This window comes from Zonotrichia albicollis, chromosome 23 (assembly GCF_047830755.1).
Source record: "Zonotrichia albicollis isolate bZonAlb1 chromosome 23, bZonAlb1.hap1, whole genome shotgun sequence".
In the NCBI taxonomy this organism is placed as follows: Eukaryota; Metazoa; Chordata; class Aves; order Passeriformes; family Passerellidae; genus Zonotrichia; species Zonotrichia albicollis.
The window spans coordinates 1,067,919-1,084,204 of record NC_133841.1 but is presented as its reverse complement, the minus strand read 5'-3'; the positions used below and the strand labels follow the sequence as shown (position 1 = coordinate 1,084,204).

Genomic DNA, 16,286 nt, shown 5'->3' with positions numbered 1-16,286 from the left:
CCGGGCTCGAACAGGGCCCAGGCCGGCGGAAGGACCCCAGAAGGCCCCGCTTGGTGTCGCAAGGAGTAGGCGGAGCCTCTCCCCGAGATCACCAATCAGAGCCCTCTCCTCTACCCCGCCCCTTCAGCTCAGCCAATCGCTGCCCTCCACATCTGGTGGCGCGCCTGCGCGGGCCATGTACCGCGAAGGCCCCTAAGGCTGGGCTGTCCATGGCACTGCCTGTGCCGCCCCGCACACCGGCCGTCCCTTCGCGGCCGAACCGCGGCTGAGACAGTCCCGGAGAGGGTTCGAAGATCCCGGTGTGCAGCCCTCGCCCGGTTCCGCGCTGTCCCAAGAGCTTCCCGCCCGCCTTTCCCCGCACGGCGGGTCCGGCAGCGCGCGGGGCGGCCCGGGGCGGGGCGGGCGCGGCGGGGCCGATGAGGCCGCCCGGGGCGCCGCGGGATGTGGCGCTGGAGGTGCCGCCCGCGCTGAGCGGCCCCGCCGCCACCATGGGAGCGAGCGCAGCCGCGGGGCTGCCCGAGCGCCTCCGCCTGCCCGTCTGCTTCCTCGGCGTGTTCGCCTGCTACTTCTACTATGGCATCCTGCAGGAGAGCATGTGAGCTACGCCGGGACACCGGGGCGGAGCGGGGCCGGGGGACAGGGGTTTGGGGCTGGGGGGACACGGGAGGAGGACCCCGGCGAGGGGTGCGGGACCAGGGGGACACCGGGGGCTGGGAGGAGGGACCGGGACAGACCCGGGCAGCCGGTGCCGCTCCTTCCCGTGCCCTGGGTTCTCTCCCCGGTGTCACCGGTGCGGGTCCCGCTATGTCCCGGTGTCACTGGAGTCCGTCCCGGTGTCACCGGTGTCCCGCTGTCCGTCCCGCAGCACCCGCGGCCGCTACGGGGAGGGCGCGAAGCAGGAGAAGTTCAAGTACGCGCTGACCCTGGTGTTCATCCAGTGCGTGATCAACGCCGCCTTCGCCAAGCTCCGTAAGTGCGGCGCCCCCGGGACCCCGCGCCGGTTGAGCGGGGCCGGGGCCGCTCCTGAGCCGTCCCCGTGTCCCTGTCCCCATCCCCGTGTCCCCATCCCCGTGTCCCTGTCCCCGCAGTGATCCATTTTGTGGACGCGGCACGGCCGGACCGCACGCGGGGCTGGCTGTACGGGGCGTGCTCGCTGTCCTACCTGGGCGCCATGGTGTCCAGCAACTCCGCCCTGCAGTTCGTCAGCTACCCCACACAGGTACGGGACAGGGGGACATGGGGACAGGGCTGGGACATGGGGACACGGGGACATGGGGAACACAGGGACACAGCTACCCCACCCAGGTATGGGGACAGGGGGACACGGGGACATGGGGACAGGGCTGGGACACGGGGGGGACGCCACACAGTGGCTACCCCACACAGTTATGGGACAAGGGAACATGGGGACAGGGCTGTGACACAGCTAACCCACACAGGTATGGGACAGGGGGACATGGGGACAGGGCTGGGACATGGGGACACGGGGACATGGGGAACACAGGGACACAGCTACCCCACCCAGGTACGGGGCAGGGGGACACAGGGACATGGGGACAGGGCTGGGACACGGGGGGGACACAGCTACCCCACACAGGTACGGGACAGGGGGACAGGACTGGGACATGGAGGGGGACACAAATACCCCACCCAGGTACGGGACGGGGGGACACAGGGACATGGGGACAGGGCTGGGACATGGGGAGGACACAGCTACCCCATCCAGGTACGGGACAGGGGGACATGGGGACACGGCTGAGACACAGCTACCCCACCCAGGTATGGGACAAGGGAACAGGGCTGGGACTTGGGGACATGGGGAACACAGGGACACAGCTACCTCGCCCAGGTATGGGACATGGGGACAGGGCTGGGACACGGGGGGGGACACAGCTACCCCACCCAGGTATGGGACAGAGAGACACAGAGACATGGGGACAGGAATGGGACACGAGGGGGACACAGCTACCCCACACAGGTATGGGACAAGGGAACATGGGGACAGGGCTGTGACACAGCTACCCCACACAGATATGGGGCACAGGGACAGGGCTGGGACATGGGGACATGGGGAACACAGGGACACAGCTACCCCACACAGGTATGGGGACAGGGGGACACGGGGACACAGGTACACCACCCAGGGGTATACAGGGATGGGGGGACACAGGTACCCCACCCAGGTGGGCATGGGGACAGGGGGCACATGGGGACAGGGCTGGGACACAGGGGGACACAGCTACCCCACCCAAGTGGGCACGGGAATGGGGAGACATGGGGACACAGCTACCCTATAGAGGGGACCCTGGCTGTGACCCTGAGGGGACCCTGAGGGGACCCTGACCTTGGCTGTGACACTGATGGATCCTGGCTGTGACCCTGAGGGGACCCTGGCTGTGACACTGATGGATCCTGGCCGTGACACTGATGGACCCTGGCCGTGACCCTGAGGGGACCCTGGCCGTGACCCTGAGGGGACCCTGGCCGTGACCCTGAGGGGACCCTGGCTGTGACCCTGAGGGGACCCTGGCTGTGACCCTGAGGGGACCCTGGCTGTGACCCTGGGGGGACCCTGGCTGTGACCCTGGGGGGACCCTGGCTGTGACCCTGGGGGGACCCTGGCTGTGACCCTGGGGGGACCCTGGCTGTGACCCTGATGGATCCTGGCTGTGACCCTGACCCTGGCTGTGACACTGGTGGATCCTGGCTGTGACCCTGATGGATCCTGGCCATGACACCAACCCTGCCATTTCCTGGGGTCACTTTTGTGTCCTGGTCCCTGCTGGGGGTGCAGGGAGGGCTCTGAGAAGGGACAGAGCTGCCCAGAAATGGTGGCAGTGTCACCTGCCAGGGAACTGGGGTTGCTGACATGGGGGCTGAGCCCTCCCTGCTGAGGCTCAGCTGCCCCAGGGGTCTCACTTTGGGGTCATTAATGGATCATCAATTCCCCTTTTCCTTTCCCAGGTGCTGGGCAAGTCCTGCAAACCCATCCCAGGTAAAGAATTGCCCATTTTTGGGGGGATTTGTGATTTCTGGGCCTCCCTGGCAGAGCCACCTGGGGCTGGGCTGGCATTCCAGGGAGGGCTTTGGGATCGGGTGGTGACATTCTGTCTCCCCAGCCATGATTTGGGAGTGAATTTGTGGGGTTTAATTCCTATGAGAGGATTTTGGGGCAAGTTTTGACCTCTTGTTTTCCCAGTGATGCTGCTAGGAGTGAATTTGTAGGGGTTTAATTGCTGTGGGTAGATTTAGGGGCAGTTTCTGACCTCTCTTTTCCCAGTGGTGCTGCTGGGGGTGGATTTTTAGGGCTTTAAGGGCATTTTTGATGTCTCTTTTCCCAGTGATGCTCTTGGGGGTGATTTTTTAGGGGTATAATTCCTGTAGGTGAATTTTGGGGCAGGTTTTGACCTCTCTTTTCCCAGTGGTGCTGCTGGGGGTGGTTTTTTAGGAGTTTAATTCCTGTGGGTGGATTTAGGGGCAGGTTTTGATGTCTCTTTTCCCAGTGATATTCCTAGGGGTGATTTTTTAGGGCTTTAAGGGCATTTTTGATGTCTCTTTTCCCAGTGATATTCCTAGGGGTGGATTTTTAGGGCTTTAAGGGTATTTTTGATGTCTCTTTACCCAGTGATGCTGCTGGGGGTGAATTTGTCGGGGTTTAATTCCTGTGAGTGGATTTAGGGACAGTTTTGATGTCCCTTTTCCCAGTGATGCTCTTGGGGGCGATTTTTTAGGGGTTTAATTCCTGTGGGTGGATTTAGGGGCAGTTTTGATGTCTCTTTTCCCAGTGATATTCCTAGGGGTGATTTTTTAGGGCTTTAAGGGCATTTTTGATGTCTCTTTACCCAGTGATGCTGCTGGGGGTGGTTTTTTAGGGCTTTAAGGGCATTTTTGATGTCTCTTTTCCCAGTGATGCTGCTGGGGGTGACCCTGCTGAGGAAGAGGTACCCCCCAGCCAAGTACCTGTGCGTGCTGCTCATCGTGGCTGGGGTGGCCCTGTTCCTCTACAAGCCCAAAAAAGGGACAGGGGACACCGAGCACATCTTTGGCTATGGGGAGCTGCTCCTGGTGAGTGCTGGCACTGGTGGGGTGGCACCTGGGAGGAGCCCCGGGGACTCAGGTGGGGTTTATTCCTGGGAGAAATCCTGGGATTCTGGTGGGATTTACACCTGGGATAAACCTGGGCTCCCATGTTGGGATTTGCCCCTCACCTGGGATGAATTCCAGGGTTTCAAGTGGGATTTACACCTGGAAAAAATTCCAGGGTTTCAGATGGGATTTACACCTGGAAAAAATTCCAGGGTTTCAGATGGGATTTACACCTGGAAAAAATTCCAGGGTTTCAGGTGGGATTTACCTGGGATACACCTGGGTTCCCATGTTGGGATTTGCCCCTCAGCTGGGATAAATTCCAGGGTTTCAGGTGGGATTTACACCTGGAAAAAATTCCAGGGTTTTAGATGGGATTTACCTGGGATACACCTGGGCTCCCATGTGGGATTTACCTCTCACCTGGGATAAATTCCAGGGTTTCAGGTGGGATTTACACCTGGGATACACCTGGGCTCCCATGTTGGGATTTGCCCCTCACCTGGGATAAATTTCAGGGTTTCAGGTGGGATTTACACCTGGAAAAAATTCCAGGGTTTCAGATGGGATTTACCTGGGATGCCCCTGGGCTCCCATGTTGGATTTACCTCTCACCTGGGATGAATTCCAGGGTTTCAGGTGGGATTTACACCTTGGATAAACCCCGGGATGCCAGGTGGGATTTACCTCTCACCTGGGATAAATTCCAGAGTTTCAGGTGGGATTTACCTGGGATACACCTGGGCTCCCACTTGGGATTTGCCCCTCACCTGGGATAAATTCCAGGGTTTCAGGTGGGATTTACACCTGGAAAAAATTCCAGCGTTTCAGGTGGGATTTACCTGGGATACACCTGGGCTCCCATGTTGGATTTGCCCCTCACCTGGGATAAATTCCAGGGTTTCAGGTGGGATTTACACCTGGAAAAAATTCCAGGGTTTTAGATAGGATTTACCTGGGATACACCTGGGCTCCCATGTTGGATTTACCTCTCACCTGGAATAAATTCCAGGGTTTCAGGTGGGATTTACACCTTGGATACACCCCGGGATGCCAGGTGGGATTTACCCCTCACCTGGGATAAATTCCAGGGTTTCAGGTGGGATTTACACCTGGAAAAAATTCCAGGGTTTCAGATGGGATTTACCTGGGATGCCCCTGGGCTCCCATGTTGGATTTACCTCTCACGTGGGATAAATTCCAGGATTTCCACTGGGATTTACCCCGGGATAAACCTGAGCTCCCAGGTGGGATTTACCTGGGATAAACCCCAGGTGCCCAGGTGGGATTTACCTGGGATATACCCCGGGCTCCCAGGTGGGATTTACCTGGGATATACCCCAGGCTCTCAGTGGGATTTACCCCGGGATAAACCCCAGGTTCCCAGGTGGGATTTACCTGGGATAAACCCGAGCTCCCAGGTGGGATTTACCTGGGATAAACCTCAGGCTTTCAGTGGGATTTATCCCAGAATAAACCAGGGCTCCCAGGTGGGATTTACCTGGGATAAACTCAGGCTCCCAGGTGGGGTTTACCTGGGATAAACCCCAGGCTCTCAATGGGATTTACCTGGGATAAACCCGAGCTCCCAGGTGGGATTTACCTGGGATAAACCTGAGCTCCCAGGTGGGATTTACCTGGGATAAATCCAGGCTCCCAGGTGTGCCTTGGGCCTGCAGCAGCCCAGGTGTGCTGGGAGGAGCCTCCTGCACCCTCCAGCCCCACTGAAATCCCTGTTGGGAACTGCTCTGAAGGGGGAGTTGCCATTTTTCCCTGGGGAGAGGAAGCAGGCCTGACGGTGTCCCCTGTCTGTCTGTCTGTGTGTCTGTCTGTGTGTGCCCAGCTGCTGTCCCTGACCCTGGACGGGCTCACTGGGGTGTCCCAGGACCACATGAGGGCTCACTACCAGACTGGCTCCAACCACATGATGCTCAACGTCAACCTCTGGTCCACGCTGTTCCTGGGGGCAGGTGAGGAGCCAGGGCTGGATCTGGGACCTGCCCTGGAGCCTTCTGGGGTTTGGTTTTATTGGGATTTTGGGTTTTTGTCATGGCCCAGCCCTGCCCTCCCTGGGCTCTCCTGCAGCTCCTGCTCCAGCTGGGAGCACAAACTGCAGCCCAGAAGGGCTGGGAGCTGCCCCTGGCACTGGAGCAGCTTCAAATTCCCTTCCACCCCAACCATTCCAAGATTAGCACTCCTGATTAATTGCTGGGCACTGTTCTGTTGGAATTTGATCCCAGTTAACGATCTTTCCTTCACTAATTAACCAGGAGGGCGATTGCTGCTGCTGCTGCTGGTGTTTCCTGCTGGAGTTAGTGGGGTTCAGTGCCTGCTTTGGGGGTTCTGAGGCCAGCCTGGCCCCTCGAGGGTGGGATCCCCATCCAGGCTGCTCCTCCCGGCTGTTTTGCAGGGATCCTGTTCACGGGGGAGCTCTGGGAGTTCCTGAGCTTCACGGAGCGTTATCCCAGCATCATCTCCAACATCCTGCTCTTCGGCCTCACCAGCGCCCTGGGCCAGGTCAGGGACAGGGTTTTGGATTTTGGATTTTGGGTGGGGTTTGCTTCTCTGGGAGGGGCTGGGGTGGAATTCCAGGAGCACCCTGGGACAGGGGAAGGTTTCCCTGGATGAGGGGTTGGGATGGAATTCCAGGGGAGCTGGGGCTGGAGCACCCTGAGGGGCTGGGATGGAATTCCAGGGCAGCTGGGGCTGGAGCACCCTGAGGGCCTGGGATGGAATTCCAGGAGCACCCTGGGACAGGGGAAGGTGTCCCTGGATAAGGGGCTGGGATGGAATTCCAGGGGAGCTGAGGCTGGAGCACCCTCTGGGATAGGGGAAGGTTTCCCTGGATGAGGGGCTGGGATGGAATTCCCAGGGAAGCTGAGGCTGGAGCACCCTGGGATGTGGGAATGTGTCCCTGGATGAGGGGCTGGGATGGAATTCCAGGAGCACCCTGGGATAGGGGAAGGTTTCCCTGGATGAGGGGCTGGGATGGAATTCCAGGGAAACTGGGGCTGGAGCACCCTGGGATAGGGGAAGGTTTCCCTGGATGAGGGGCTGGGATGGAATTCCAGGGAAACTGGGGCTGGAGCACCCTGGGATAGGGGAAGGTTTCCCTGGATGAGGGGCTGGGGTGGAATTCCGGGGAAGCTGAGGCTGGAGCACCCTGAGGGGCTGGGATGGAATTCCAGGAGCACCCTGGGACAGGGGAAGGTTTTCCAGGATGAGGGGCTGGGATGGAATTCCAGGGAAGCTGGGACTGGAGCACCCTCTGGGATAGGGGAAGGTGTCCCTGGATGAGAGGCTGGGATGGAATTCCAGGGAAACTGGGGCTGGAGCACCCTGGGATGTGGGGGAATGTGTCCCTGGATGAGGGGCTGGGATGGAATTCCAGGAGCACCCTCTGGGACAGGGGAAGGTGACCCTGGATGAGGGGCTGGGATGGAATTCCAGGAGCACCCCCTGGGATAGGGGAAGGTGTCCCTGGATGAGGGGCTGGGGTGGAATTCCAGGGAAACTGGGACTGAAGCACCCTGGGATAGGGGAAGGTGTCCCTGGATGAGGGGCTGGGATGGAATTCCAGGGAAGCTGAGGCTGGATCACCCTCTAGGACAGGGGAAGGTGTCCCTGGATGAGGGGCTGGGGTGGAATTCCAGGAGCACCCTGGGATAGGAGAAGGTGTCCCTGGATGAGCTCCAGGGCCCATCCCAGGTGTCCCTGGATGAGCTCCAAGGTCCCTTCCAGCCCACCCCAGGATGCCACAAACCCCCTCAAACCCAGGATTTGAAGGGATTTCCTTTGGGATTTGCCCCTGGCTGGCAGTGCCAGTGACAGGGGCTCTGTTGTGCCGGGGCAGAGTTTCATCTTCATGACCGTGGTGTACTTCGGGCCGCTGACCTGCTCCATCATCACCACCACCCGCAAGTTCTTCACCATCCTGGCCTCCGTGGTGCTCTTTGCCAACCCCATCAGCCCCATGCAGTGGGTGGGCACCGTCCTGGTGTTCCTGGGTGAGTCTGGGGGCAAAATCCAGGGGGGTCCCTGCCCTGGGAGCCCCTGCAGGACCGGCGGATCCGTTCAGTCCCTTCCTCACAGCTCATTCCATGGGTAAATGTGGGGATGTTGAGCTGATTTTTTCCCCAAATTCCCATCTCCCTGCTGGTCTGAAGAGCTCACAGCTGCTGTTTTGTCTCCTGCCAGGCCTTGGGCTCGATGCCAAATTCGGGAAGGGGGTGAAGAAGACGTCGCATTGAGGGTGATCCCGCAGTTGGAATGAACTTTTAATTTATTGTCTTGTACCTCAGAATCTGGTGTGGAACTGGACTCAGGACAGGGAATCAGAAGGAAACCGTGTGGAATTTATTTTTGGATTGAGTTTGGTTTGGTTTTTTTAATTCTAAATGGTCTCTAAAATGTAATCCTTTAGTTTGAGGTGTAATTTTGCTTTTTTTGTGTAATCAGAGCTGCCCCCCTGAGCCGAGCAGCAGCAGCAGATCCTTGCCTTAACAGGAAAACACAAATCCTTCCTATCTTTATTAAAGAAAACCAGACAATGGCTGCTTCTCCAGGACTTTTGTTGGGGATTTGGCTGATTTGGGGGGACCCAGGTGTGCTCTCCAGGGAGGGAGAGGAATGATCTCAGTCCCTTGGGGTGATCCTGGGATTAAAGCCTTGTTGGAGGCACCTCCTTCCTCGTGGGGTTTTCCTTGGGTTTTCTCAGCAGGGAAATGCTGAATGTGCCTCAGGAAATGAGAATCCCCCAAATTTGGGGCAGCTCCGCTCCCATGCCCTGGGATGCCCAAGCAGGAATTTTCTGGGGTTCTCATCCCTCCCAAAGAGCCTTTGGGATGTTCCTGCCTGGATCCAGCTGTCCCTTGGAATAAACCCCAAAGGAACAGGGTGGGATTCAATGAATTTCCATCCCCTGCTGCTTAAGGCACTTTGGGAGAGGGACAATTCTGTTCTGTGGGTTTTGGGCTCTGCTGCTTTTTCCCATCCTAAGGCAGGGCAGGATTGGGGGAAAACATGAGGAAACTGCTGCCAGAGCATCCAGGGAAGGGCAAAAGGGATTTTTGATTCCTGTTGGGTTTATTCCCTGCAGGAATGACCGAGGGAGCCCCATCCAGCCCTGGGATCCTGGCAGCTGTCCCAGGGTGGGGCTGGATGGGATTTAATTCCGTGATTCCCAGTGGAAGTGCACCCAAAGGACAAACCCCAGTGCCCCGGCTCCCCACAGCTCCCAGGGCTTCACCTGTCCCAGCTTGGCCCAGACTTTCTCCAATTTTAGGGATGCAAAAAATCCAGGGAAATCAAAGATTTTGGGGTTTTTCAGCGCTGGGAGCTCCCTCTGCCTGTGCAGCTTTAGGATCTTTGTCCCAGCAGGGATTCTGGGGCAGGAGTGAAGCTCTGGAATGTTCCGGGCTGGGCAGACATTCCCAAAGGGAACGCCAGGGGTTGTTCCCCCACGGAAAACAGGAGTTTGTTGGAATTTCTGAGCCCATCCCGCTTTTCCTCCTTCCCGGCTTTTGTTGGCTTCACATCCCAATCCAGCCACTCTGGCTGCAGTTACCGGCAGGGGGAACTCTGCTTTAACCATTCCCAACCAAGGCCGGGAGAAACCCGGCAAAAACCCAGCAAAAAGCGGCTCCTGTGCCATCCCTGCTCCAGCCGTGCTGCTGGAGCCAAACCCTGCGGAAAATCCGGATTTTTTTCCCCATTTTCATTGTGTTTAATCCGGCAGAGCCCCCTGGAGCTGGGCTGGGAGATGAAATCCTGCCCTGGGGATCATTCCCGCTGGAATTCTGCTTTGGGGACCATTCCCACTGCAATTCTGCAGGGGCATCATTCCTGCTGGAATTCTGCCTGGGGAAGGACCATTCCCGCTGGAATTCTGCAGGGAGATCATTCCCGCTGGAATTCTGCTTTGGGAACCATTCCCACTGAAATCCTGCTTTGGGGATCATTCCCGCTGGAATTCTGCTTTGGGAACCATTCCCATTGGAATTCTGCCTAGGGAAGGAACATTCCTGCTGGAATTTTGTCCAGGGACCATTCCTGCTGGAATTCTGCTTTGGGAACCATTCCCGCTGGAATCCTGCCCTGGGGACCATTCCCGCTGGAATTCCACCTGGGGAAGGACCATTCCCTCTGGAATCCTGCTTTGGGAACCATTCCCGCTGGAATTCTGCTTTGGGAAGGACCATTCCTGCTGGAATTTTGTCCAGGGACCATTCCCTCTGGAATTCTGCTTTGGGGAAGGACCATTCCTGTTGGAATTCCACCTGGGGAAGGACCATTCCCACTGGAATCCTACCCTGGGGATCATTCCCACTGAAATCCTGCCCTGGGGATCATTCCTGCTGGAATTCTGCTTTGGGAACCATTCCCATTAGAATTCTGCCTGGGGAAGGACCATTCCCTCTGGATTTCTGCTTTGGGGACCATTCCCACTGAAATCCTGCCCTGGGGATCATTCCTGCTGGAATTCTTCTTTGGGGAAGGAGTGTTCCCCTTGGAATTCTGCCTGGGGAGGGATCATTCCCACTGGAATTCTGCTTTGGGGATAATTCCCACTGAAATCCTGCCCTGGAGATCATTCCTGCTGTAATTCCACCTGGGGAGGGATCATTCCCGTTGGAATTCTGCTTTGGGGAAGGACCATTCCCCTTGGAATTCCGCCTGGGGAGGGATCATTCCCTCTGGAATCCTGCTTTGGGAACCATTCCCACTGGAATTCTGCTTTGGGGACCATTCCCGTTGGAATTCTGCCCTGGGGAAGGACCATTCCCGTTGGAATTCTGCTTTGGGGACCATTCCCGTTGGAATTCTGCTTTGGGGACCATTCCCATTGGAATTCTCCCGGGAAGCTCCGTCCCAGGCCGGGAAGGGGAGCTGGCACCGAGGAGCTGGGCCCGGCTCCCGCAGGGGGAATTTGGCAGCTCCGCTCCCTCTCCTTTCATCCCCGCTGCTCCTCCTGCAGCTCCAGCAGCTCCAGCAGCAGATGGCTCAAAAAAAAACAAACAAAAAAACCCCAAATGTTTGGAGAGGGAGGTGGAGGGGACTGAAATTTTGGATGTTTTGTAGGGATGGAGATAATCCTGTACACGGGAGAGTAAAGGTGGCTAAGGAATTGCTGTTATTCCCATGGGATCCTTTGAAATACCTTGAGGATGCTTTGGGGACGGCAAGGAGAGATTTCCAGGCTGGTGAATGATTTGATGGTTTGATGATTCGCTTCCCTGCAGGTTTGGTTTAATTGTCCCCACATGGAATCAAATATTGGGATTTTCCCCTTCATGAACTCCCAGTCTGGAGCCCCCAGGAGGGACCTGGAGGCAGCCCTGGGGCAGGAGCAGAGGCCTCTCCCCGTGGGCAGCAGAAACCTCTGCTCCCAATATCCCAAACCCTGAATATTCCAAGGCCATAAACCCCTCGTTGGGTAATTTGTTTTGTGGGAGAACAAAATCCTGGGATGGTTTGGGCTGGGAGGGAGCTGGGCTGGAGGCTCCCCGAGGATGAGCTCCTGTTTGAGGGGGAAAACTGCCTGGGGATGAATTTGGGGACAACGCTCAGGGCCCCCCATCCTGCAGGTGCTGAGGTGTGGGGAAGGGGGAGCAATCCCACAGCAGGATCAGGTTTTAATGAGTGTGGGATCAAAAGCAGCCTGGAAAACAAGAGCAGCCTCATCAGGAGCCGCCGCTAACGAGCACCAAAGCCCGCTCAGGGCTGGGGGAGCTGCTCGCTCACCGTTGTCAATTTGAGGGCTCAGTTCCTCCTCTCCTCCAAAATCAGCTTTGATGCCTCTCCAATCCAGGTAAAAATAGCAACCCAGCAGATTCCCTGCGAGCGAAACCTCCAGGGCAGGGTTTGTTTTAAGCGGTGTTTGTTTTCTCCCAAACAAAAGTGGCTTTTAATCATAGCAGCCAGGACTGAGGGGAGGCTTCTGGTGGTGCTTGGGAAGGAAATCTGGGTGGGAGATGTTCAGAGCAGGGAGCTGGGGATGGCTGGGGAGGGAGCTGTCCCTGCAGAGCAGCAGGAGTTCCCTCATGGAAGGGCTGGGCTGGCCCCTGTGAGTCTCAAATCCCACAAAAATTTGGGATTTTTGTGCTTCCATCACACAATTCCAGAGTGGGTTTGGGTTGGAAGGACCCCAAAGCTCATCCAGATCCATCCAGGGCCACCTCCCACTGTCCCAGGTGCTCCAAACCCAATGTCCAGCCTGGCCTGGGACACTGCCAGGGATCCTCTGGGAATTCCATCCCAACCCCTCCTTCCCCTCCCAAGGAAGGAAAACCCATCTGAAGGAAAATCCTGCACCCCTCTGGATCCCTGCCTCGAACCTGGAAGGAGCCAATTCCCCCATTCTTTTCTCCACATACATAAAACCATCAATATTTCATGTATTTCTGTAAGACACACCGATATTTTATTTACACACGAAAATAACTGCTTAGCCTGTCTCTGCCCGAGGAGCTGCTGAAGGTGGGGATATTTCCCTTCCCCTCCTGCCCTGTGGATCCACAGGGAAGGGAAGCTGGCTCTGCTGGGTTCGGGGTTTGTGTTCCACTGTGAATCCCACCCTGAGGAGAAGGGCTGGATAGGATCCACAGGGAAGGGAAGGGAAGGGAAGGGAAGGGAAGGGAAGGGAAGGGAAGGGAAGGGAAGGGAAGGGAAGGGAAGGGAAGGGAAGGGAAGGGAAGGGAAGGGAAGGGAAGGGAAGGGAAGGGAAGGGAAGGGAAGGGAAGGGAAGGGAAGGGAAGGGAAGGGAAGGGAAGGGAAGCTGGCACTGCTGGGCTCGGGTTTTGTGTTCCACTGTGAATCCCACCCTGAGAAGAAGGGCTGGGTAGGATCCACAGGGAAGGGAAGCTGGCACTGCTGGGTTCGGGGTTTGTGTTCCACTGTCAATCCCACCCAGAGGAGAAGGGCTGGATAGGATCCACAGGGAAGGGAAGCTGGCTCTGCTGGGCCCAGGCTTTGCTGTTCCACTGTGAATCCCACCCAGAGAAGGGCTGGATAGGATCCACAGGGAAGGGAAGGGAAGCTGGCTCTGCTGGGTTCGGGGTTTGTGTTCCACTGTGAATCCCACCCAGAGGAGAAGGGCTGGATAGGATCCACAGGGAAGGGGAGCTGGCACTGCTGGGCTCGGGGTTTGTGTTTCACTGTGAATCCCACCCAGAGGAGAAGGGCTGGATAGGATCCACAGGGAAGGGAAGCTGGCACTGCTGGGCTCGGGTTTTGTGTTCCATCATGAATCCCACCCAGAAGATAAAGGCTGCAGCAAACACAAATTTTAAAAAACCAAAAACCCAGGCTTTCCGTTGCCCTTCCCGGCAGGATGCTCAGCCCTCCACTGTCCGGTTATCTCGGCTGTTTGAGGGGCCTGGAAAGGCCCGGGGTGGCCTTGGGGCAGCCCGCGTATCGAAGGACGAGAAGAGGCTTCAGTTCTTCTTTCGGTTTTTATGTTTATTAATTGTTTATCTAAAAGATGTTCTTTCAGCCGAACAGAGATCTGCTCAGCAGCCAGCCATGGGCACACAGTCTGCCCTCCAGGGCAGCCACCTATCTTTATACCCATTGTTACGCGTACAATATTTATCATTTTTCCCCAATACCATTTATTCTTATAACTCGGTGCACTCTCAGTAATAACCAATCCAAGAGTGCCACCATGGCCAAAGAAGATGGAGGAGAAGAGGAGAGAAGAAGAAGGACAGGACACACCCCAATTCCTCCATCTTACTCCTCTAAACCCCCCTGTACATAAATCCTAAACCCTGTGTCTCACCCTCTAATTAACTAATCTCTTCACCATTCACCCTGTGAAGCCCTCATCCTTGTCGTCTCCTGTGTAGGACCAAAGTCCAGCCACCAGACACTTCTGGAACATTCCAGGAGTCCCGAGCCCCCCAAGGTGGTCTCGGTGGCTCAGCACCTCAGGACTGAGATCTTGAGATCCGACACTCCACGCTTCAGGGATTGCCGGATCCAGCAGCTCTGCCTGTCCCCGGCCCCCGAGCGTCCCCCGGGGCTCGCTGAGGTGACAGAGCCGCGGCTGCTGTGACAGCACAAACCTCGCAGGAGAACTGCGAGGGATGGAAACACCCGGCACCAGCGGGAGATGAACGGGTCCTTAATTGGCTGTTACCGAAAAATGACCATTTCACATCGAAACCATGGCAGCCCGCGGTATAATAAAATAAATCATGCGGTATGCACATTATTTATGGTTTCAATCGCACACAGAGCAAGCACGGCCGCAGAGCTGGCCGAGGTTCCGAGGCAATCTGTGGCTCCCGGTGCTGTCCAGATGGGAAATGGGCGCCACAGGTGCCCCTGGCACGGGCGGAGGGAGCAGCGCCTCGCACCGGCTCCCTGAGTGCTGCACAAATTAAAGCCTCATTAAGTCTCCCCCGCGATTGAGCCGCGCTTTGTTTGCAGCGGGTTTGTTTGGGTTCGTAAGAGAGCTGGCAAATGCAGGAAATAATGAAATAACTGCGTTTCCATCCTCTCCTGATAGGGGAGTTTAATTAGTGCTGCATTCTCAATAGCTCCGGTCCCGCCGTGCCGCAGATCCTGGCTGGATAAGGGGATAATGATTGGAATCCTGTCCTGCAGCCCGCGCTGCAGGCTGGGCTGCTCCGTTTCATCACTGGCAGCTCAGCCTCTCCCTAATTACATTTCTGGAGTTTTAGTAAATTGAAAGGGAAAACGCAGGAACAAAATAATTAAACCCGAAGAGGAAGTGAATATTAAAAAGCAGCAGCTAGTTAAAATTCTCGCACACAGCTCCTGTCAGAGCCGTCGATTTAATCAGCTTCCCGTGGAAATCAAAGTGAGAGGGTGACACCTCCAGAGCCGGGGGTGCTGCAGCACTTGGCGTCCCTTGTCACAGGGAAATGCCACCTGCCTGCTGCCACCCAGGTGGGAATTGTCCCTAAAGCGGGAATTCGGAGCTCTCACTTCACACACACCACAATCCCCATCCCAACAGCCAAGGTTTTGGTGCCTGGAATTGTTTATTTACCACAGAATCGTGTCCCAGGCACGAGGAGGTGACAATAATTCTCTTCTCCCAGCCACCAAGGGGGACAGAGCCGAGCCCAAATAACTTTAGCAAAGGGAGGAGAGGTGAAATTCCACCTCCGTTTCCACAGGTGCCCAATTTAATTTTTCACTTCCTGGGAACAAGAGAATTTTGATCAGGAGAACCTGAAAAGGAGCTTGAATTCCCCACTGCAGAGTGCCACTTGGCCAGTGCTGGATTAAAGGAGAATTTCTGTTTGTTCTGGATGCAGAGAGGCTGCCGGGGAGGAGGGGGGATCTCTTTGTTGTCTGTGAAACTGGTGCTGTAATTTCCTCTGCTTCTCCAGCTCTGAGAGGAGAAACATCGCTAAAAACCTTCAGCTTAGGTGGGAACAGAAACGGGGATGGGAGAGGGATGAAAGGCGGTTTCCAGGAGAAGCGTGCGGCCAGCACGGGAATGCAAACACCAGCCCTGCACCTCACAGAGCCATTCCTTCAGCAGCAGCATCACCTGCTGCTCTGTCACCACGGGCTGCACTTGGGGACACGGAGGAATGCAGCAGGGTCCGAGGATTGCTCGGAGGAGGATTCGCTTGCCAGGAAAACCTGGGACACTGCGGAGAATGCTCCCAATAATCCATGACCAGCTGTGGCAGCCCCTGGCCCAGAGCAACATTTCTTACCCAGCAGAAGGAGAGAGAAGACAAAAACATTTTGCATTTCCCATTTCAATCAGCGTGGCTGTGCTGTGGAACCTGGATGTTTCAGTTCTTGGGGTGCTTTGTGTGTAGTGGAACGAATTCACCCTGAGGCTGGAAGTGAGGAGGGGAAGGCTGCTCGGGATAAGCTTCTCACAAACGTTCAGGAAATTAAGGACTGGTAACAATGACATCTTTGCTGCACTGGTTACAAACCACTACAAAGTAGCAGAGAAGAGCCATACCAATGAATTAATTGCTTCCTTTGCTTAAAATGTATAAATAAGTTGAAAAGTTTTGTATCAGTGTGGGTGTGGAGCAACTTTGTCAGCCAGACGCGAGCCTGGGCCAAGAAGGCGGCAAGGCCTGACTCGATAACACTGAAAAACGGGTGGAGTCTTGTTTTTCACGATGTTTTTGGAAGATTTTGGTAACATTTCCTCACAGAACTGTGAGGGGAAATAGCACCCTCAGGCAGACAGG

At 56.3% G+C, this 16,286-nt stretch overlaps 1 protein-coding gene across 1 annotated transcript; it reads left to right on the top strand.

The window, feature by feature from the left end:
• Positions 1-383: 383 nt before the first annotated feature.
• On the top strand, positions 384-8,638 carry SLC35B1 (solute carrier family 35 member B1). Its single transcript, XM_074557426.1, has 9 exons — positions 384-595; positions 866-969; positions 1,089-1,219; positions 2,965-2,995; positions 3,908-4,065; positions 5,930-6,056; positions 6,497-6,603; positions 7,940-8,093; positions 8,284-8,638. Exons 1-9 carry the CDS (start codon positions 417-419, stop codon positions 8,334-8,336), a joined length of 1,044 nt encoding a protein of 347 aa, XP_074413527.1. The 5' UTR covers positions 384-416; the 3' UTR covers positions 8,337-8,638.
• The last annotated feature ends 7,648 nt before the right edge of the window (positions 8,639-16,286 follow it).